The sequence below is a fragment of the Tursiops truncatus genome, chromosome 5 (genome assembly GCF_011762595.2).
Source record: "Tursiops truncatus isolate mTurTru1 chromosome 5, mTurTru1.mat.Y, whole genome shotgun sequence".
In the NCBI taxonomy this organism is placed as follows: domain Eukaryota; kingdom Metazoa; phylum Chordata; class Mammalia; order Artiodactyla; family Delphinidae; genus Tursiops; species Tursiops truncatus.
This window is the reverse complement of record NC_047038.1, coordinates 97,840,217-97,863,337: the sequence shown is the minus strand read 5'-3', so window position 1 is coordinate 97,863,337 and position 23,121 is coordinate 97,840,217. Positions and strand designations below refer to the sequence as shown.

Here is a 23,121-nt window from a genome sequence, read left to right as displayed (position 1 = left end):
TCCTCAGGCATCTGAGCAAGGTCGTGCACAGACACACATCTTGTGATACCACAGCTCCTTCCTGCTGCTCACTTACCCTTCCTTTCCCAGACAGTGCCAGTCTCTCCTGTCTCAATTACTTACAGATACCAGTTACACAAATCTAAATGAGCTTCCTCTATCATCAAACACAATCAAAATCAAAATCGAGGACCAGAATCGGTGCCTGGACAAAAGCAGTGGAACAGGGCCATCCCAGAGTGACTCTGGGAAAGTTCCTTGTATCAGTTTTAGGGCCACATCTCTGCACCTGTGGGCTAGGGATTCACTAGTCACTGACTTCTAGACTGAGGACTCTCCATTCTACACCTCGCCTTTATGTGTCTTCTGAGCTCCAGGCACACGTGGCCAAGGGCCTAATGGCAATGTTTTTTGGCTTTTACTGGCATCTCAAATTCTACAGCACTGTGCCCTGCCCCCATCTTCCTCCCTATCTCCAGTCTATCACCTATTCTTCATCTCAGCAAATGATATTACCATCTTCCAGATGCTTCCCAGGGGTGATCTTGGACTCTTCTCCAACATCCAGTTAAACACCAAATCTAGTATTTGTGTCTCCACATGTATCTTGAATTTATCCCTCTCTTCATCCCCACTGTTTTTACCTTACCTCAGCCCATCACTTTCTGTCTACATTAATGTGACCACAGTCTTGGTCCTTCTATTCAGTTATTTACACTGAAGCCTGAGATTCTTTTCTAAAATAAAAGTCTGGTGCGGGCACTCCACTGCTTTAAATCCTTCCATGGCTCCCCACTGCCTTGATATAAAATTGGAGCTCCTGGACATGGTGGCTTACAAGCCCTCCATGATATGGTCCTGCTTGCCTCTCCAGTCTATCTTCTCCCAGCACCTTACTGTCCCCAATCTCTAGGCTCTCGCCACACCTGTCAGCTCTTCGGTGGTGCCATATTCCCTTCTTCTACCTCTGTTGTTTGCACAGACTTTTCTCTACACCTGGAACACTTTCTTCAATCCCACCTCACTATCTTCGATCTGGATAAAATTTTTTCCTTTTGAACATCTAACAGTGAAGACGCTTGCCCCTGGAAAACCTCTAACCACCTCCTACCTCTAGGACAAAGTCTGGGTTAAGATCCCCTTTGTATGTTCTGATAGCATTGTTTTAGAATTGCCTATTTACTTGTTTATATATATATATATATATATATATATATATATATAATCACTGGACTATAAATTATATGAGAACAGCAGCTGCCTGTGGCTTTTTTGCCATTGTAGCCCCAGCAACTAACATAATGCCTGACACAGAGTGCGCCTACAATGAATACTTATTGAATAAATTAATGGATGACTATGTCTCCTTTAAGTAACTCTTGTTTTTTTCACCTATTCTTAAAATGACAGAAACACACACACACACAGAGTCACCTTGTACGAATTAAAATATTATGTGCTTATTGGGCTTCCCTGGTGGCGCAATGGTTGAGAGTCTGCCTGCTGATGCAGGGGATGCGAGTTCGTGCCCAGGTCCGGGAAGATCCCACATGCCCCGGAGCGGCTGGGCCCTTGAGCCATGGCCGCTGAGCCTGCACGTCTGGAGCCTGTGCTCCGCAACAGGAGAGGCCACAACAGTGAGAGGCCCGCGTACCACAAAAAAAAAAAATTATGTGTTTATAGAAAATGTGAAAAATACATAAAATCAATAAGAAAGAGTCTACCATCCATTTCACCACATAATTATGACTCCTGTTATCTCCTTCTATATATATATTATTTTCATTGTTGAAATCATACTATGTCTACAGGTTGTTCCTTTAATAGTAAAAGTTGTGGTTATTTAAAGTGCAGAGTTCCCTGGCATTAAGTGTATTCACATTGTTGTGCAGCCATCACCACCAGCCATCTTAGAACTTTTTCATGTTCCCAAACTGAAACTCTGTACCCATTAAACAATAATGTGCTATTCCCCCTTCCTACAGTTTATTTATTTATTCTTTTGGCCATGCTTGAAGCATATGGGATCTTAGTGCCCCAACCAGGGATTGAACCCGTGCCCCCTGCATTGGAATCTTAACCACTGAATCACCAGGGAAGTCCCTACAGTTTAGTTTTATTTGGGTTCATAGCATAGTGGAAATGGCTTTCTTCTGAATCCTTACTCAGTTCAAGCGAACATTCCCATTTATCTTCAAGAGGTTCTGAGGATTTCCTGGCAGATGCCATCCTTCCCAGAGTTCTTTGGTGCTGTCAGGTAGTTCAGTCAATTCCATGTTGATAACATCCCTGAAGTCTCACTTTGTGCTACGTCTCCTCATGCCAGGACCCACAATAGGTTCAGGGGCCCTCGAAAATGTTTTAATATATAATGTTAACATATTTGTCTTTCCATGAATATCATCACAAAATATAATTAAAAAAATTTTTTTATGGTGGAAGAGGTTCATGAAGGCAAAAGTGCCTAGGTAGTACTGTAAATGCTTTCATGTTACAAACAAAAAAAATGGTGAGGAGGAATCACTGAAGTTTTTAACGCAAGATACTTATCCTTTGGTCAATTTCCACCTTTTAATTTCTCTTTCCTAAGCAAAAATAAAGAAATCTTACAGAAATTTTACATAGCACTATGTATAGTTAAAGCAGGAGCATGCATTGAAATTTTAAATTTTAGGTCCTGTCTTCAGTTCCTAAGATGTCAAGAAATACTGTCAATTAGATAGTCCTCCTGGCATGATTTTCCAATTTGAAATAAACCCAAATGTAAACTAATTAACTGGGCCATTTTGAGAATGCACAGCATTGGTTCCATGTGTTTTAAGAGCTTTCCAGAGAGCACTGAAGCCAGGATCACATATGTGAGGCTTCAGAAATACATGGCAAGTGTCCCCGTTACCTGGGTCTTCTGTTTTTTTAGTTTTGTTCACTTAAATATTCATGACATCTTCATCTCTCTGAGAGAAGGAATTATAAATCATTCTAATTCCATTCTATAGCATTCTGTACCATTCTGAGTGCATAATAGGCACCTATCAGGAGCATTTTGGGCTTGATGACATACGCATTTAGAATTGCTTGAATTGGAAGTGTCCTAGGTGGGTAGGAATTAGAATCTTACATCGTTCTAAGTCATTTGACTTAAATTTAAAAGGAAGGTTTTCCTTGGGGTGGAGGTGGGGCTTGGTTAAGGAGATGAAGAGGACTCCCAATCATTTATGAACTTCTCTGGGAACATAAATTTTTGAAGACAATCTATTTTTCAAAGAAACAGAGTCATCATTCCACTCTCTCACCTCTTTTCCTCCATGAATCACAAAAGGTTATGAATTTTTTGAAAGTACTGAACATTATCCTGCTTGTCAAGTTGAAATATAAGCTCTTGCCCGAGTCAGAGCTCCAAGTTTTCTCAGGTGCCTAGAAGAGCAGTCTTGCAATTAGGAAGATTCCAATTGAGACGATGTCCCTGTTAGAGCGATATTTCTCCCTCCAGGGCCTGTACAGCTATTAGGAAATGGGTCCACCAAGAGAGAAGGGAGTAAATCTGTTTGACTGCATTGTCTTGGAAAAAATAATTTTAATTTCTTGCTTGTCTTTATAACAGTTCTTCAAAGCTTCGTACCTTGGCCAGAGGTTTGTCTCCCGCATACCTGAGATTTGGTGGCACGAAGACGGACTTTCTCATTTTTGATCCCAAGAAGGAACCAACCTTTGAAGAGAGAAGTTACTGGCAATCTCAAGTCAACCAGGGTGAAACTTTAAAGATTAACCATATATCTGAGTTAACTTGATAACTTGAGTCACTCGTGGGCATTCTCAGAGGAGAGCTATTGCTCACATCTAACAATTAATAAGAGATGAAGGGCTCCCAGCGGACCCGTGGAGGCACCTATACAAAAAGAGGAAGCGGTGGGCAGGTTTCCTCCTCCTGATGTTTTCATGAATGTGAGACATTGGGGCAGGGGGGATGGTGTGCTGGACACAACATTGGGGCAGGGGAGAGTTAATTGTGGTGTAAACAGAACAATGATTGTAGCTAAAAGGACAGAGCTGCCTAGAGGGGCCTGTGGGTAGAAATGCACCAAAACAAAAAGAGTATTTCCTGCTCAAGACACAGCACTGATCAAGACCCATTTATTCCAAAAAATGTGGATGAAAGGTGTAATAAGGGGACATGGAGATATGCTCTGCTTCTAAGAATGGATTTCAAGACTTGATTTGTTGGGCAGTGGTTCTCAAACTTTATTGACTAGACATAATCACCTGGGGTGAGTTTGAATATTTGGATTCTTGGGCTCCAAACTTAGGTTACAAGTTTAGCAGGCTCCTCAGGTGATTCTGATATTGGGAGTCTGTGGGCTTCATCTGAGAAACACCCTGGGGCGCCACGAGGATTTGCCCTGTGTCTTTCATAAGTGCTATACAGACATCAAATGGAAGCTAAATCATTATCTTAACAGTTATTAAAGAACCATGTACATCATTGAATTACAATAGTGAATTATGATATATAAAAATGAACAATATTTTATTATTTTATATATTACATATTTCCTTCTGTTTATTTTCTGCAGTTAGGAAGTGTTTAGAACCATTAATAACAGTGCCAATTGATAGAATAGTGATTAGAAAAAAAGAAAAACGCAGGAGAGTTTTCTTAGTGTAACACGTTGGAATATGTTTAGACCTGGCCCTTTCTCACCAGTCATATGCATTCAAAAGGTCCCATAAATTTAGATAGGAAACTGTCCTTTGCTCATCAATTTTCTTCATCCTGTAGGGAGGGGGGATCACTGGGGTTATCCAAGTGCTTCAGAAACATCCTTTGTGAGCACAGGGGTAGATGAGGCACCCGCTGTCAGAGAGCCAGAATGTGCAGCTTCCCAGAAAGGAAGTCAGTGGGGGGTCAGCCAGTCCTGACAGCCGCCCCCAGCAGCCCTGCTGTCTTGTGATAAGGAAGCACAGTCTGCCTGATAGGATAGTGGTGGATTTTCCAAGTACACATGTTGTGGTCTCAGGAGCTTTGATGATACCAAATTTGAAGGAATAAAAGTCAACATTTCCTGTCCTACCATTTGGCAAGAGGAAATCACCATAAAGCAGATATAGTCCATGTAAAACAAATTTCTATGTATGTTGAAAGTGAACCTTAAGAGAACTGAACTATGTTTTTTTCCGGTGGGTTCTCTAGTAATTTCAGGTTTCTGAGGAGCCTTCTGAATTGTTAAATAACTTGAAGTTATGTCCAATGTATCTATGTCCAGTATATGTCCAGTGTTTCTTCAGAAACCTGCCCTTTGGCTGTTTTTTTTTGTGGTAATTGATTAGCCAGCAAATTTGACATGTATAGCAGAATATATCCTTCTCTGATGTTACACTTAACAACCAGAAACTCAATTATCCTGCTTTAGTCACATAAATAGCTAACTAAATAAGTGTATGGGATTTCAACCGTGTCACTGTGAAAATAGATTCTCTAAATTTTTTACTCCATTTGCAGATATTTGCGAATCTGGATCCGTCCCTTCTGATGTGGAGAGGAGGTTGAAGTTGGAATGGCCCTTCCAGGAGCAATTGCTACTCAGAGAACAGTATCAGAAAAAGTTCAGGAACAGTACCTACTCAAGTAAGAAAGGAAAGGTATCCTGCAAGTGTCCCAGCCCCCAAAATATTTGGATGGCTTGAACTTGGGCTTGAATCTAATAAGCCCTATAGCAGTTACGTAAAGCTGCATAATCCTCAAATGTTAGCAAGAGTTAATGGGCAATCTTCAACCCCAAACTTCTGTTTTTTACTTTTCTTCTCCTGACTTTGCCTACTAGCCACAGAGTGAAATATAGAATCATTCATTCACAAGCTAATAATGACCTTTACTGCTCTGAAGAACTAGGAAGTCAAGGAAGACATGGATATACTCCTTGTGTAAAAGTAAAATATGAAAGTGTGAAGAGTAAAACGTGAAACCATTCACACCTCATTGTGCATTCTGTTTCCCCTCCAAGAAGCAGCCACTGCCCTGCCAGTGATGTGTTGTGTATCACTGGCAGGGCAGCTTTCTCATTTTCTTTCCTCTGTGGGTTTGAAAACACAGGACTAGCTCAATTAACCAGGAATTTATTTCCATTCGTGGAAACACTTTTCCAGTGTTTAAATGGGATGATGTCATGCAGGGCTTTACCACAAACAACTGAAACAAGCAATCCTTATCTAACTATGAAATATATTTTTATCCAAAAGTTGATGTTTTATACCCAACTAAGGAATGATGTTGCCCCAGATCTCAGTTAAGAAAGTAACCTGCTTAGATACGCTACAACTGTCTTCTTTTGGCTTTTGAAAAATAAATGATCTTGAAGTTAGTTTGGGTTAGTCAACATTTCTAAGAGTACATTATTGACAGTAAATTATTTCTTTGTAAGATTTTACTATACACTACCTAGATTCCAGTGTGTACATTGGATTTTTTATTTTTATATTTTTTATTTATAAGGTAAGGGAAAAAGTAACACATAAGAAATCAGAAAATATGTTATATGCTAATAGAAAATGTGGTCCTCTAAATTAATTTTTGCATTTTAAAGCAGAGGGCAGAGGGGAGCTATGCTAATGGTTTAATAACATGATCTATGGTTGAACAGAATTTGGCAGGACAGAGCCTTCTCAGATCCCATTAAAGGGATAACAGAAGTCCAAGAGACCCACAGCAGGAAGGCCTTATTTGTAATTAATCATCTGAAATAAGCCTGCTAGGAGAAGACCCTATGGTATTAGGTAATCTATAGCTTTATACTTTTTTTCTTGGTCATCTTAAACATATGCCAATTTACCTTAATTTTTTAAATTAATTATTTATTTTTGGCTGTGTTGGATCTTTGTTGCTGTGCGTGGGCTTTCCCCAGTTGCGGCGAGCTGGGCTACTCTTCGTTGCAGTGGCAGGCTTCTCTTTGTGGTGGCTTCTTTTGTTGTGGAGCACGGGCTCTAGGCACGTGGGCTTCAGTAGTTGTGGCTCATGGGCTTAGTTGCTCTGTGGCATGTGGTATCTTCCCAGACCAGGGCTTGAACCCGTGTCTCCTGCATTGGCAGGTGGATTCTTAACCACTGCACTACCAGGGAAGTCCTAAATTTTTCTTTAAAAATGTTTGCTACCTCACATGATCTTTTTGGAACCAAGATGGTAGGTTTTCAACACCTTTTTCCTGCCTTTGGGATCAGGGCCTTCATAGCTTCTGCACCAGGGGAAAGCCCTTCTTTTACTAACTATGTAGCTGGGTCAGTATAATTCCAGCCGCCCTACTGGCAATGCTAAAATGTATAACAAATACAGATAGATAATTTGTATTTCGAAATATTTGACTTCTGATTTGAAATTTTCTATTTTAATCTGCATGTATTAGAAACATATAGATAGAAATCTATGGGACTTCCCTGGTGGTCCAGTGGTTAAGACTTCGCCTTCCAGTGCAGCGGGTATGGGTTTGATCCCTGGTTGGAGAGCTAAGATCCCACATGCCTCATGGCCAAAAAACCAAAACGTAAAACAGAAGCAATATTGTAACAAATTCAATAAAGACTTTAAAAGTGGTCCACATTAAAAAAGTCTTAAAAAAAATAAATCTACTGCGTTTGGTCTGGGCACCAGCTCATTATAGGGTTATCTAAGAAGCCAATAGGTGTCTCTACACATGGCTCTGCATCCGTGGCTAAGGTTGGTAATGCCTGAGTAACATCGTATGATGCGACATCATATGATGGAAGAGATAGCAAAAGTCTATTGTGTTAATTGCTTAATGGCCTGCACCTTTAAAACAGGTGTCCTAGAAGATATAGGTGAATTTTCTAAGTACAGGACCCATTGGATGGTATGTTTCACTTAAGTAGAAAATGACAAAAACATTTGTCATGAGAATATAGATTCACACTGCAAACCTGTCTGGGCAGGAAAAGGAAGCAATGTTACAGGTATAATGTTGAGTGTGACTACAGAAAGGAGGACTCCCTTATTAAAATAATAATATTTAATAAGCTAATCCTTTTTTCTCCTTCTTTTCCACCTTTCTTCCTCATCATCCCACTCCCACACTGGATGCTGGACACATTTATGTAAACAAAAATGGTATAATAGTCAGTGCCAATGTATAATGTGTCATTTAGATTGTCTTCATTCCAGGGGTCTTTCCACCCTTTCATACGGTAAGAGATAAGAGATTGGATAATGACTGGGAATTGGATAATTATCTGTGAGTTTTCTTATTTTGAGGAGGGAATAGGCTGGGTGGGTTTTATTTTTAAGAGTGGATTTTAACTCAGTAATATACAGCCCTTATTCTAGGAGATGTTACTGTTACAGAGGGCATATAATAGAATTTCAAGCTACTTAAATTCAAAGTGTTTTTGGAAAAATGTGGAAATAGAGGAAGAATAAGGAATGAGCTGAATAAATACTCAAAAATGAAAACATTCTATGTTTCTTGAAAATGCCATAATCCTTGTAGAAGGTCTAGGCAATAATAGTGCTTTATATCTGTAAGAGTTTTTTATGGCTTACAAAGGGTTTTCACATGTGCTATTTCAACTTGGTTTTGTGAGGTAGATGGATGATGGTACTAGTTCCAGGATTGTAGATCTGTAGCCAGGGCTCATGCAGGTAAAGGGATCACTCCTGATCATTCAGTCTATAAGTGGGATAGTGGGGCTGGGAGCTCAGATCTATGATTCCTGATTTAGGACACTTTCTACAACATGATTAGCAGTATATGTCTAAAAGATAACTGTGACTAGGACAGTCACAGGGCCTTTATTACAGGCTCTATTACTGTGGCACTGTCACCAAATAGCTATGTGATATTGGGCAAAGCACTTTATTTCTTTGGGTGTCAGTTTCCTCATAGAAAAATGAGGGTGGAGGTTTGGGGAGGACTCCATAATCCCAAAGTCCCATGCTGTCCTCCACTGTGGCCCTAAGATCCCAGGAACAGGCTAGGACTCAGAGAGCTTTTCAGACCCCAATGTCTGTAACACCTTAATGATAGGCAGCAGGTTTGTGGAAGTGGGTGACACAGCAAATATCAAAAACACCTAAAATAGCTTGCTAGTGTTGTTACCGCCCCTCAGCCGTTATGTGCAGTATTAAACCTAGGGTTTCACTGCTCTGGTAATCCAAGTAGTTCAGGCTGAAGACTTAGAAACAGAGCCACTTTGAAGGAGAAAGGGTGTAAGTTTGCCAGATAGATAGAGATTTTTTTTTTAAACTAGGGAAGTGAATTTCTGTTTAATAGATAACTCTAAATATACATTAAGATCACCAGATCTATGCAGGTAATAACTGATTTAAACACTCAAAAATACTTTCTGCCACTCTCAAAAAGAGATTATAGGCTAGCTAATGGTTAAAAAGCTGAGTTCAAAAGTTCCAAAGCTTTAATAACTCCTTAGTGACTCAATTTTTTTCATAGCACATCTAGCCCAAAAGAAATACCTGAGAGTTTCAATTAAGCTGTTAGGTCCGAACAACCTAATAGTAACAGTTCTCATCATGTCCAACAGATGTTGATGCATTCCCTTGCAAATTTAAAAGATCCTGCAGTGCCCCTGTGAGTAAGGTTGCCTGGTCAAATTTTAATTTCAAATAAACAATAATTTCTTTGCTGTATTTCTCAAATAATACACATGACATACACTAAAAATTATTCATTATTTATCTGAAGTTCAAATTTAGCTAGATGTCCTGTATTTTTATTTGCTAAACCGTACCAGTGAATTCACTCCCCAGAGTGCCTTGGCGCAGAGTTTGGAAACCACAGCCCTAGGCCAATTTTTTAATGTAAAATTCCATTTATTTTGAATTAATGAATTATATACATGAATTTTTCAAAAACTTTAAAAAAATGTAATCAAAGTTACCAAGTTATTTTGTGACTGAGTTTATGAATGGAGATATTTAGATTATGAAGTGTGGGGTTTGTGTTGACTAATGAAAATCTGGCCTGTGCATGTTGAGCCCTGAGCCGTACACTGCAGTTTCCCCAGTTCACCTGAGGTCACTTGAACAAAACCCAAGTGCCAGACCAAAGCCTCTGGTACCTTCCATAGGACTTGATTCAACAGCTGAAGCAAATAAAGTAATATATATATATATTTTTTAATTTGCCAGTCCAATTTTGTTGACACATTCATAATTATAAGCACTCATTGGAATTCCTTCCATTTAACAACAGAAATAGCAATTCATTATGAGGAACAAATCTGGAGGCCTTCATCACTTCGGCACTCTGGTGCTGACCTAACCACGAAATGGTAACATTTTTCTTTTAGGAAGCTCAGTGGATATGCTGTATACTTTTGCCAGTTGCTCAGGACTGGACCTGATCTTTGGTCTAAATGCATTACTACGAACTGCAGATTTGCACTGGAACAGTTCCAATGCTCAGTTACTCCTGGACTACTGCTCTTCCAAGAGTTATAACATTTCTTGGGAACTAGGCAATGGTAAGTGCTCCCCTGCCCCTGCCCGGGGAACATTTCAATAATAAGGAGATTCCCCCACTTTGGCATTATTTGTTCCTATCTATGACCTTCTTTTTAATAATAGCAAACATGCTTTTTGCCTTGGAATATTTGTGTAAGTGCTCAGTGGTGTGAGTTTGGAATTACTTGTGGCAGAAAACTCCTTATGTATCTTAGAACCTATCGTTAATCCCAGTTTATGTTACATTTGAGCACTTCCACAGCTCCCTGATTCCCTTGAGATCTTCAGGGTCACCTAGACCTCTTATGCTTGGCAGGTTGGACTCAAGCAGTTTGCTTTTACCTTTCCAGTCCTTCCTCTGTTCTCAACTTGTCAATCTCAGCAACCCCAACCCAACACTCATAATGGGTTCAAGCTAGAAGTTCTGGTACAGAGTCTTACCTGGGTCAAGCTCTTGATTGTCTCCTTTGTCATTCTTTTATTGTAAGGAACTTATAAACTGTAACTAAAGTGCTAGTGATTAGCCACATTCATTCAAACATATTTACAATGCTTTGTTCACACATCAGCCGATGGAACTGAAGATAAAATGGGAAGTGAGATGTAGTAATATGATGAGCACATACTATATTCCAGGCACTGTTCTGAGCATTTAATAAGTATTAGCTTATTTTATCTTTATAATTGCCCCGAGGTGAACACAATTATGACATTCATTTCATAGATGACAAAAGAGGCACAAAAATTTTAGCTCAATAGCTGTGTGATGCTGGGCAATTATCAGTGAGAGGAATCTTACAGGAGTTAGGATTTGAACCCAGGCAGTCTGGCTCTAGTAGGAGGTCCCTGCTCTCTTGAGACTTCTGTTCTAGAGGTAGGGAGGCAGACCAACCAGAAAGCAAGCAAAGAAGTGATACATGTCTATAGTGGTATGTATTATAATAAAGTCTAGCAGCAGATTTTGGGATTGGGTTACTGAGGATAACTGGCAAGTTGAAGCACTGAAAACAGAATAAAAGGAAGGGTCAAGGCAACCATATCTTAGTTAGATGCTGAACAACTTTACTGCAGCAACTATGTGAATAATAGGTCATCTGAACCCATCCTTACCCATCTCTGTACATCTCACCTTCCCTACTTTTCTACCCTACCCATCCCCAGCTCCTGCTCTTCAGAGTAAGATAAAAGAGTGTCATCATGTGCCCCTCTTCCCCGGGCCCCATTTTGCAAAGGGAAGGTCTGGTTTCCGGGGTGAAGGAGAAGAGTAAGGCAATTTGGGAAGTAGATTGGACACTTTCCATGCCTCCCTCCCCTCCCTTCAGCTTTGCTACTTCCAGACTCACATGCACATATAATTTGCACTTATAATTCTCAGTAAGACTTTTTTTTTTAATAAATTTATTTATTTACTTTTGGCTGTGTTAGGTCTTCGTTGCTCTGCACGGGCTTTCTCTAGTTGCAGCGAGCAGGGGCTACTCTTCTTTGCAGTGTGCGGGCTTCTCATTGTGGTGGCTTCATTTGTTGCAGAGTACAGGCTCTAGGCGTGCAGGCTTCAGTAGTTGTGGCTCGTGGGCTCTAGAGCGCAGGCTCAGTAGTTGTGGCGCACGGGCTTAGTTGCTCCGCGGCATGTGGGATCTTCCTGGACCAGGGCTCGAACCCGTGTCCCTGCATTGGCAGGTGTATTCTTAACCACTGCGCCACTAGGGAAGCCACTAGGGAAGCCCCTCAGGAAGACTTTTAATTACATTGTAGAAATAGGTTTTTAAATGTCTTCTCCCACACAATCTTTTTTTTTAAGTAAATTAGGTTATTAAATACTGAATACAGACTATTTCCTAAATATCCACTAGTTTAATGTCCCAATTATTAATTTCCAACTGTTTTATTACCCCCAATACTTCGTTTATATAACTTATATTTTTATTTTCCTGGAATATCTTCTTTATAACTGGAGATTTTACTTTCCTTGACTTTGGATTCTAAGTTTTTGTAATATGAAAAATGCTCTGTTGCTTTTATATGCTGCTTTTATGTTTGCTTTTAAATAAAAAATTTTCTAGGTAAGCAATTATTTTGTGAATTGCTGTCTTTCAGAACCTAACAGTTTCCGGAAGAAGGCTGGTATTTTCATCGATGGATTGCAGTTAGGAGAAGATTTTATGGAGTTGCATAAACTTCTAGGAAAATCTGCTTTCAAAAATGCAAAACTCTATGGTCCTGATGTTGGCCAGCCTCGAGGAAAGACTGTTAAGATGCTGAAGAGGTAAGAGCTAGAGGAAGCAGAACCACTTTTCTTAAATATAATATTTTCTTTGGTGGAGAATCCTCAATAAACCACCTGTTATTAAACAATTTGTTGCCTGACTAGAAGGTTTACCAAAAGAGGAAACATTGACTGGCTCAGAATACCAAAGATTTGGGGGCAAATGGCACCTGTGATAAAATTTGTATCAGAATTAGGAAGTTTGTGTTGCTTTATCCTAAAGTAGTAACCAGCCTATTTCTAGGGAAGACAAGTGCATTTATTGTTCATATAAAGATTAAGTGATAACATAATAGATTTTTTTTTCTAGTTTCCTGAAGGCTGGGGGAGAAGTGATTGATTCAGTTACATGGCATCAGTAAGTATGTCTCCTACTGTTTATACTGAGAAAGTAAAGCTAGCTTTACTTATTACCGAGTTTTCAAAAAATTGTTTTCATTTAATTGCTAATTGACTTTATAGTTCCCAATAAGAAATGGTCTCAAGCAGCATTGTACTAGGATCTTAACATTAATAAAACAGAAATTTAAACTTGTTTTAAGTAACGTGGTAGTTTCTACAAGATCAAGGCACACTATTGTTTAAGTCATGGAATAGATGTAGCTAATAGTAGCTAAAACTAATATGCTTGCCAAAGAATGGGTAACCCACAAATACCTGCATTTGTGACTATGTTTTCTCAAGACATAATAAGTGGTCCCCTTCCATCTTGTTCTCTCCTTAGTAGAACTTCTGCTTTTTTTTTTTTTTTAATAGCACAGGGGTGGGAAGAAGTAGAAAGGAGGGCAAGGGCGGCCAATTAACTTAAAAGCAGAAAGTAAAGTTTGTTACTTTTTCCTGAATATTTTCTGAATAATTTAGCTACTACTTGAATGGGCGAATTGCTACCAAAGAAGATTTTCTAAACCCTGATGTACTGGACACTTTTATTTCATCTGTGCAAAAAATTTTCCAGGTAATAGTCTTCTTATTCTTTTTAATGTAAAACCAGAGTCCTTATTTTGTAGTCTAGCTAGTCCTAAATTCTACAGGTATATAAATTTACATGTTTTTCCAATTTTAGAGAGCAGGCACTAGGTCTTATTCACCTTCAGTTCCCCTTAGTATCGGGTCTCACCCATGTATGTTGATTGGAGATTAAAAATACTTCCAATGGCCTTTTGGTAGAGTGAACTCTCAGAGTCCATAAGAAAAGAAGGGGATTATTTACATTCCTTCCACACCTAGTATTCCAATAAAAGGTAATTTCCCAAGACCTAAATGACCGTGAAAATATTTTGTAACTATACTGAACGGATGGATCTGGGAATGCAAGGTTTTGAATATTGAATAATCTTCAGCACCATATTTGGTCAGCTTGTTTGCAATTACTGTGGAGACTTTTCTGTTCCATACATAGGCTGTTGAGGAGACCAGACCCCACAAGAAGGTTTGGTTAGGAGAGACCAGCTCTGCATATGGGGGTGGAGCGCCCTTGCTGTCCAACACCTTTGCTGCTGGCTTTATGTGAGTGAATTTGCACTTGTCTCAGGGACCAGATAGCATTCTCCTGTTCTTCTGTTCAGTTGAAATAACTCGTCAGACAAAAATCTGGTCAAAGACAGTTTCCGTGGCTGAGCTCCAAAGTTTGTGCCAGATTTTGCAAGAAAATGATTTACTAAAGTTGGTTGGACATCTTTAACATGTGCCCAAATTAATCACTGTATGAATGAACTGCTTTAGAAGTTTTGTTCCTTAATTATGGCCCATAAATATGTCAAGCATTCCTTTCTCTAAAGAAATACATTGTAAAAGAGTGCATCAAGAGCCTTGACTCTGAGAAGGATTCTGAGTACATGTAGCTCTATTCATAGATTCCCAAGAAGTTTCGAGCCTGAAAGTATGAGGTCGCACCCGAGGGGCTACCAATGAATTTAAAGATTTACTAAATCACCCCCTTATCCAAGCACCACAAACTTGATTGCTTTAAAACCAACTGCTTTACTTACATTTCATAACTCAGTTAACACTCTTAGTCTATAGTTCTACATGCTCATATTGAGCTTTATTCTCTTTCCTCTCCTATCCTCATTCTTTTAAGCCCCGACTAGAGCACACATCCCTTATGCTTGTGGAGGCATGAGGAGGAGAGGAAAGAAAGGAGATGTGTGTTTTGCCACTGACTGAACACGGCGGGGGAGGAAGTGTCCATAAAAGTTTAGGGGTGATTCTACTTATTTCGCATTTTAGTGCTGCTGGCCACCAGCAATCCTTTCTTCAGACCTCACATGGAAATGCGGGTGGGGAGGCGGTGGGTGGAAGTGGGAAGGGCGGGTTTGGATCCCACAGGACGGAGAATAAGTCTATAAGTGTGGGCATTTGTCAACTCTGCTTTGTAGATGTTGTCCTACCCTGATAGGGACTCCTATAGCATATTAATAGTCTTCTAGGATTTGTTATCATGCAGAAGTGTGAGAACATGTGAAGTGAAGGATAGTCTCTACTTCATCTGAATGCCTTATTGATAATACTACTTTTCTGGCTTCCTGTCAATTCCTCCCACACGGAGGAATAAATCAGAATAGTGTATAGTTAAAACCGAGTTATTTTGTTTTCCAAATCTGAAGAAAGCTTGGCCTCACTCTGTTCCAGGTGGCTGGATAAATTGGGCCTGTCAGCCAGAATGGGCATAGAAGTGGTGATGAGGCAAGTGTTCTTTGGAGCTGGAAACTACCATTTAGTGGATGAAAATTTTGAACCTTTGCCTGTAAGTGACCATTATTTTCCTATTATCGTGAGTAGGTTAGAGTATACTAAGGGCCCCCTGTATTAAACTTTTATAAATAGTCAATTCTCTCAATAAATTCAATGCTCTCAATAAGTAGCCAAACCATAGACAGATGAATTAGAAGAAACCTTAGAGATCACTCATTCTAACCTTTTTGTGTCTCAAGAAATTGAGACCCAGAAATAATGTTTTTAATGTGGGTTATTTGGGGCATGTTGTGGGATTTTTTTAAAAAGGAGTAATTTGAAATTTTTTGACTTCAATTTTATAAGATAAATTTGAATCAAATGTTTTGCCAAGTAAATCAAAGTTAAAATTGCCTGTAGTATCCAAAGTTTCAAAATTTTTTGTCATGAAATCATAATTTATTTAACTTAAAATAAGCTAGTACCATGTATTTGTTTAAAAATATCACCATACGATTGGCTATTTTGTTAATAATCTTCAAGATATTTATGAGTAAAGTCTCATTTCCACCCTACCTCCAACTACATCTGGTACTAAATCAGGAAATATAGCCTTTCTATCTAAAAAGCCACCTGGAAGATATATATATCTAAAAGTTGGGATAGCATAGGTATAGCCTGAGAAGTATGACCTTGATTTTTATAGTCTAAAATAGCATTTGAGAATATCTATTTTCTAAGAATAATTCCTAAGGGAATTGCTTGAAATTGTAGGAAAGCTAAGAAAGTCTGCAAAAAGCACATGCCAAAATATAAGCTAGGCTTTTGTGGTTTGTAGATAGATTTCCCCCCAAAATTGCTTTTAGTCTATAGTGGTCCAAATTCATGGAGCACACTGTTCATAACCTAAAAAAATTTTTTAGCAAAATGTCTTTGCACAAAATGGAATCTATCTTCCCCAAGTATATTATGAGTAATTTATAAAATGAGTTAAACCAAACGTGATCATTTCATTAGACAAATATCCAAAATCTACTACTGGCCCCTTCTTAAATGGACATTGAACAAGGAAGAGAAATAAACAGTTTCTTCACAATTTGCTTTGAGTCCAATGCCTAGAAATTAGCCAGCTTATCCTGTCACTCTTTGTAAGTAGTACCAGCTATTTATGATGTTATCTAAAGCTTCTCAGCCAAACATAAACTTTTGGCTTAAGAATTCTTTGTATATGTGCTAAATATACTTCCTCCTCAAGGTGCACAAGTCAGCTAGAAAAACTTGCAAGAGTAAATGGTACCTTTGACATCTGCAGAATCCCAGGGAATTCGCAAAACAGTCCTGGAAGGTGGCAAGGAAGGTATCTTAGATCCATTTTTCAAATGAGGAAGTTCAAATTGAGATGAACTTGTGTGATTTGCTAGAGGTCACACAGCTGTCTCATTGTTACTCTAAAGAATCCTGTACAAATCCTGGCTCTGAGCCTGCTTCCTTTCTACCCCAAGTCATGGAACCATGCTACGTCTCCTTTGAAAACATTTAATTGATTCTCTTCTTGTCTCCAGTAAGAATTTTGAAGTTGAGCAGAGAAACAAAAGCTGTTTGCCTGTTGAGTCTACCTTACCCAAGCTCAAGAAGGAAGGGTTGGGGTATATATATATTGAGTGGATTTAAAAAAAAAAAAAAAACTTTTTATTATGAAAATTTTCAAAGTAGAGAGAAAAGTATATGAAGCCCTAATGTTGTTTAATCCATAATTGTACCCACTCTTTACCTCCCACCTACTGGATTACTTCTAAGCAAATCTCAGGTATACCACTTTATCCATAAGTATTTCAGTATGTATCTCCTTTGTAAAAATATAACAAAATATAATTATCATACTTTAAAATATGAACAATAATTTCTCAGTATCATTAAATATTTAATCAGTGTTTCACATTTTCCTTATTGTCACAAATGGTTTTTTTTTGGTTTTTTTGTTTCTTATTAGTCATCCATTTTATACACATCAGTGTATACCTGTCAATCCCAATCTCCCAATTCATCACACCACCACCCCACCCCCCAGTCACAAAAGTTTTTAATTGTTGGTTTATTCACATCAGAACCCAAACAAGGTCCATATATTGTATTTATTATATCTCTTAAGTCTGTTAATCTTTAAGTTCTCTCTCCCTCTCTTTTTTTTGTCCCTTGGAATTTATTAAGAAACCAGGTAATGTTATATAGTGTTTCCCACATTATGGATTTTGCTAAATTTATTTCTGTGGTATCATTTAGCATGTTCCTCTGTCCCCTGTATTTCCTGTAAACTGGTAGCTAGACCCAGAGGCTTGATTTTTGTGGGGTTTTTTGTTTTGCAAGAATTCTTCATAGGTGATAGTGTGTGCTTCCATCAAGAGACACATAATGTCTGATTGTCTCTTTTCTTGACCTTGATAGCTAGTGATGGTCACTGCCTAATGCACTGCCTTATTGGGCAGGGGTTGGGGGTTTATAAGGTTTCAGAGGAAATTGTTTTAGTCTCTTAAACAGAAGTTTTATTTTTAAAACTTGGCTTTGTGTGTGTGTGTGTGTGTGTGTGTGTGTGTGTGTGTGTATGTGAGTGTGTGTGTCTATATCTAAAAGTTTTGCTTTGAGCTTTGAATTCTTGGATGATTGACAACAAAGAATATTTAGACTGTCTCTGAGCAATGAGTTACATCCTTGAGATTTATCTCCTAGCACTCTGAATTGTGGAAGTGTAGTCGTCCAGTGATAAAAAGCAGCAAACAAGATATTGCCCTCAGATTCGTGGTGGTAATGCAGACCAAAAGATGAATCCTTTTAAAATAGCTCTAGGATAACAGTCACACTCTTTGTAGGATAACTATTTTCTTGACACTGTTTTTGTGAAAGAGTAAGTAAAGATTTATTTTTGCCCCTCTCCTCCCCAATCACTACAACTAGGATTATTGGCTCTCTCTTCTGTTCAAGAAACTGGTGGGCACCAATGTGTTAATGGCAAGTGTGAAAGGTCCAGACAGAAACAAACTTCGAGTATACCTTCATTGCACAAACATCAACCAGTAAGTGTGTAAGATGCCCTTTACCAATCAACAAGTTTTAATTAGTAAGCACACAACTTCCTACTCTAACACACTGTTGTCTTCTATCTATACAGTGGGTCTAAGGTGTGTCATTGTTCTTCATTTCTTTTCATTCTCATAGTGATATGGTGCCAGAGTCTAGCTAAAAAAATGAAAAAAAAAAAAGGTTAAACATAGGCATTTGCAGTCCAGCAAAGATTTGTACAATGATTTAATTATCACAATCCATAATGAAACTATATCCTGAATTTAAATAAATAATGATACAAATGAAGCACATAAAACCAATTTTGTATGAATGATTAATCAATTGAATGGCTATGAATAAAATATGAATATGAACTCATATGAATGAATAATTTCATGAATATACTTATCCCTTTGCATCATATCTGATTAATAAAGAAGAATAATTAAAATGACACCAATAACAACAATAACACTCATGTTTTCAAAAGTTTCAACCCAGTTTCTGGAGTTGAGAGGCCATAGAGACTTTTGTAGTCCAGTACTCTGGCCTTAGGTAGGAAAAATGTTCCTAAGTCTGAGATTTTTCTCTTTTTAGTTTCAGTCTGTCTTTCCTAATAGAATAATATTAAAATGCTAATTCTAGCTACAAAAGCTACATACTGTTTCCAGTTTCAGTGAGTGGAAACTCTGTTTCTGGGTAGTGAGCCCCATTAGGAATAAGTGGGGGAATGGTTTAGGTGGAAAAATTCTGAAAAGTGTCAGTAGATTTAATTTTCTTATTTGTTTCAGTCTTTTCATAAGGTTAGGAAAAGCCTGGGTTTATATGGTTTATATTAGGAATTCACATGAACCCTGAAAATTTCCATTTTACCATTTAACTTCCCTATGTTTGAATGCATATGGGCTGACTGGCTTCCTCACAACGCAGCCTAGCAAAGCAGCAAAGATCTCAAAGTGCTAAAGCCCAGAAAATGGCAGTGTGAACAGCAATATTTTTATCATGTTTTCAAAATAGGACCACATTAGTAGCCTAATATTATCATAAATGGAAGGATACAAAGAGGGCCCATCATCACTATAGATACTAATACTTAGTATTGTCCATGACTATATTTTTAATCAACTATTCAATTGCTTAAATTAGATAAATATTTTTATTGAGTTAATCCATTTGCTTTTAGCCCAAGGTATAAAGAAGGAGATATAACTCTGTATGCCTTAAACCTCCATAATGTCACCAAGCGCTTGCAGTTACCACATCACTTATTTGACAAGCAAGTGGACAAATACCTCATAAAACCTTCAGGACCCAATGGCTTATTTTCCAAGTGAGTAATTTTCTTGGTTCATTTCAAACTTTCACCAAAAGTGAATTTTATTGGTGTTTGTCAGAATACCATGTGTTGATAGGGAGGAAAAAAAAAAAAAAAGTCAACTATTTCAAGTTCTAACAATTCTTAATATTCAGGAAGTTACATATGAATACATGCTAATACAAGTGTGATTCATTCAGAGAGTCCAAAGCGGAAGAATGGGACCACAAACTAGCAGTTATCTCAGGGAAATGTTTTCATTTCAGAGCAACTTGATATATCAAGATCCACTCAATGCATTTAGATTATTTGCTCCAAAAAGACATAATTCTTGGTAACACAGTCACTAAAACAAAAATACCTATATGTAATTGCTATATAAAGGCATAGGAGTTGTTGTAAAATATTATATGGTGCGAGCTGGGTGTGAGTCTCTTATGGTATCAGAGTAGTGTTTTTATTGGTTAGAGTAAGAAAAAAGTGGTCAGAAATGTGCCTTTTAGGTGAATTATTTAAAGTTGGTTCTAATACATTTTAGTTATAAAAGCCTGTCATTGACTATGTCTTACAAAAGCCTGTAATCCAACAGAATACCCAAGAATGACCGTAAGCCTTTAAGAGTTAGGCACACAAACATTGTAAGATTTCTGTCTAATATGTATTGGAAGGAGACTTCCCCCATGGTCCAGTGGTTAAGACTCCATGCTCCCAAATCAGGGGGTACGGGTTCAATCCCTAGTCAGGGAACTAAAAATCCCACAAGCTGTGCGGTGCAGCCAAAAAAATTAATTAATTAAAATAAAAATTCATTGTGTGTTGGAAGGGACTCTTTCCATCATGGCTATTCTCACATTAAAGCATAAAAAATTGAGATTACAAAATTCTTACTACCTCCTCGCATCTTTGCAAATGCTCTATGAGTGATGTTTTCAGTGACAGCCTCAGAACCTGAAAAAGTACCATAAACATGCTTTCTCCAAAGTCCTATCCCCCATAGACAAGCATTATTAACACTGGGTACCATTACTTTTTTTCCCTATCCTTTATTTTACTATAACTGTAATCATACAACCTCTAATAGGAAAAAGTGAAGGGGAACCCACAAGTTTCCCAAAGTATCTTTCCATATATAGCCTTTGTAGTCTTCTAAATGGGCTGCATGTTTTTTTTTTTTTTTTTTTTTGCGTTACGCGGGCCTCTCGCTGTTGTGGCCTCTCCTGTTGCAGAGCACAGGCTCCAGACGCGCAGGCTTAGCAGCCATGGCTCACGGGCCTAGCTGCTCCGCGGCATGTGGGATCTTCCCGGACCGGGGCACGAACCCATGTCCCCTGCATTGGCAGGCGGACTCTCAACCACTGCGCCACCAGGGAAGCCCCGCTGCATGTTTTATAAAATGCCATGGTTTACTTATTTTCCTACTGTTTAAACCTTTTTTTTTCCCCTATTGTAAATAATGTATATTTGGATAACAGATACTTTTCTCTATTTGGGTTTTGACCCTTTTTGAAGTGGCTATTTTTTGCATATTTCTGTCTGAGGCTGATAAGAGAAAAGCTTTTCTGAAGTCGTTGAATAATAGTTGCAGAATTAGAAGTGTTTTAAGAGATCATTTTAGATGGGTATCTAAGGCCATTCAGCTCTGTTTGATTCCTCCTCTGTTGGATCTCGCAGCCTCTGCTGGCGACTGCTCTCTGTGGCAAGGATAAAGTGAGCCTCTAAGCCTTTCATCTGCTGCTCTTAGTTCTATTCTCTAGAACGGAGGATGGAAACTATACCTCATGCCTGTGGACAAGTGGGTTTAGAGGATTTTTTTTTTTCTCTTTTTCTGCTAGGGGAGGTTGGCATACATTCTGTGTTAACTTTTATTTTTAATTAGTTGTCAATGTTGTAAAAATTGACAACTACTGAAGTATCTGGATTTCTAGCTTTTCTTTGAAAATAGGTGCTCTGGCAGCTCTGGGATGTTTTCCCAATTCGATGGAGTTGAACTGGGGTTGTTTACTTTAGACAGGTCGTTCATCTTTCTGTGCTCCTTAGTCCCTACGTGACCCTGCTGTGTCTTAAACCTGTCCTACTGCACTGGCACACGTAACTTCCTTGGCCCTTGAGGACATTTGAGTTTGCTACTGTTAATCTGGAACAATGCTGAATACCTCCTTTTCTCCAGAATAACTCTCAAATATTTGAAGGACAATTGGACTGTCTTCTCTCCAGGCTAAATATGCCCAATTTCTTCAATGATTCTTCTCTTTGCTATATTTACCAGACCCTGTTGCATTCTTATCACATGTTTCATGCTTTATACTTGGAAAATTGGTGAAATTGTGCATAATGTTTTATTACCCTAAGTTCTCTTTGATGAGTATATATTACTTATATTTTTCCCTCTTTAAAATGTTGCAAAAGCATCGCAGATATGTTTAATGAGTGCACAGTCTGCACACTTGCTCACGCTAATGACCTCAGAGGGTTAAATAATAATCACCTTTAAAAAATTATTTTTTACTTGAATAACTTGTATAGTTCCCATAGAAGGCCCTGCATAGTAAGTTTTTAATAAATATTTAAAGTGAATATATGTTAACATAAAAACAGTATTTTATAGTTATCTCAGATAAATTTTGCCCAGCATCGCCAATTTTGCCAAATCTGTTGCTTGCTAATTCCTTCTAGCTCTATTTATCCGAAACGTGACAAGCATGTCTTCTATTTCTTGTCATCATGTTACTGACTTAAAAATATAAAACATGATACTACCCTCAAAAAAAGCCCTACCCTCATTGCCCAGCCTGATGAGGAAATATTCTGCGCACTTTAAGCTTACACTCAGTATATTGATAGCATCCTTTAGCTATATTTATAGGTGATTAAACAGTATAGCCAGATGGATTATCTTGCCCATGCTTCATCATCTTAACCCAGAGCAGTATTAATTTACAATGATCAGACTTACCTTTAAACTCCGTGGCCTCTCCTAAAGCATTTCTGAGACTTTTTTGTGTACCCTTGTAATGGTCTTCAATTTCATGCAGAAGAGGTCTTACTACCACCATCTAGAGGTGTTTTCAAGGCCTATTTTTGTCTGTGGTTTCCTGATGGTGGTCATGGCGTTTCCTCCCACACCCCATCCAGGAACTGCTGTGATATAGGTGCTAAGATAAAGCTTGGGTGCATGTGGGCTGAGTGTAACAGCTATGCAGGCTTATTAGCCTCCAGCACAGCCATGGTTATCTTATCACATCTTTAGGCACAGAGCCCAGAGCTGGGCATTTAACCAAGGTTAAATGGAAACCAGTTTTTCTGCTGACTGATACTTAGGATAGAGTGTGAGAGATCTTTAAAAATGAAAAC

The 23,121-nt window shown here is 38.4% G+C and overlaps 1 protein-coding gene and 1 long non-coding RNA gene across 4 annotated transcripts in view; one reads left to right on the top strand and one right to left on the bottom strand.

Annotated features, from left to right (window-relative positions):
• Nucleotides 1-23,121, top strand: part of HPSE (heparanase) — a 34,035-nt gene that overhangs the window by 7,742 nt on the left and 3,172 nt on the right. The window contains exons 2-11 of one of the 3 annotated variants that reach the window (XM_004327542.4): nucleotides 3,602-3,747; nucleotides 5,498-5,623; nucleotides 10,309-10,482; nucleotides 12,557-12,725; nucleotides 13,036-13,083; nucleotides 13,587-13,680; nucleotides 14,125-14,231; nucleotides 15,357-15,471; nucleotides 18,348-18,466; nucleotides 19,639-19,785. In XM_004327542.4, coding sequence (XP_004327590.1) covers nucleotides 3,602-3,747; nucleotides 5,498-5,623; nucleotides 10,309-10,482; nucleotides 12,557-12,725; nucleotides 13,036-13,083; nucleotides 13,587-13,680; nucleotides 14,125-14,231; nucleotides 15,357-15,471; nucleotides 18,348-18,466; nucleotides 19,639-19,785 — 1,245 coding nt within the window. The remainder of the gene's footprint in view (nucleotides 1-3,601; nucleotides 3,748-5,497; nucleotides 5,624-10,308; nucleotides 10,483-12,556; nucleotides 12,726-13,035; nucleotides 13,084-13,586; nucleotides 13,681-14,124; nucleotides 14,232-15,356; nucleotides 15,472-18,347; nucleotides 18,467-19,638; nucleotides 19,786-23,121) is intronic. The other 2 variants (XM_004327543.4, XM_004327544.4) reach the window with 2 other exon arrangements.
• Nucleotides 18,460-23,121, bottom strand: part of LOC141278805 (uncharacterized) — a 33,000-nt gene continuing 28,338 nt past the window's right edge. The window contains exon 3 of the long non-coding RNA XR_012332094.1: nucleotides 18,460-18,629. This is a non-coding gene — a long non-coding RNA (uncharacterized lncRNA). The remainder of the gene's footprint in view (nucleotides 18,630-23,121) is intronic.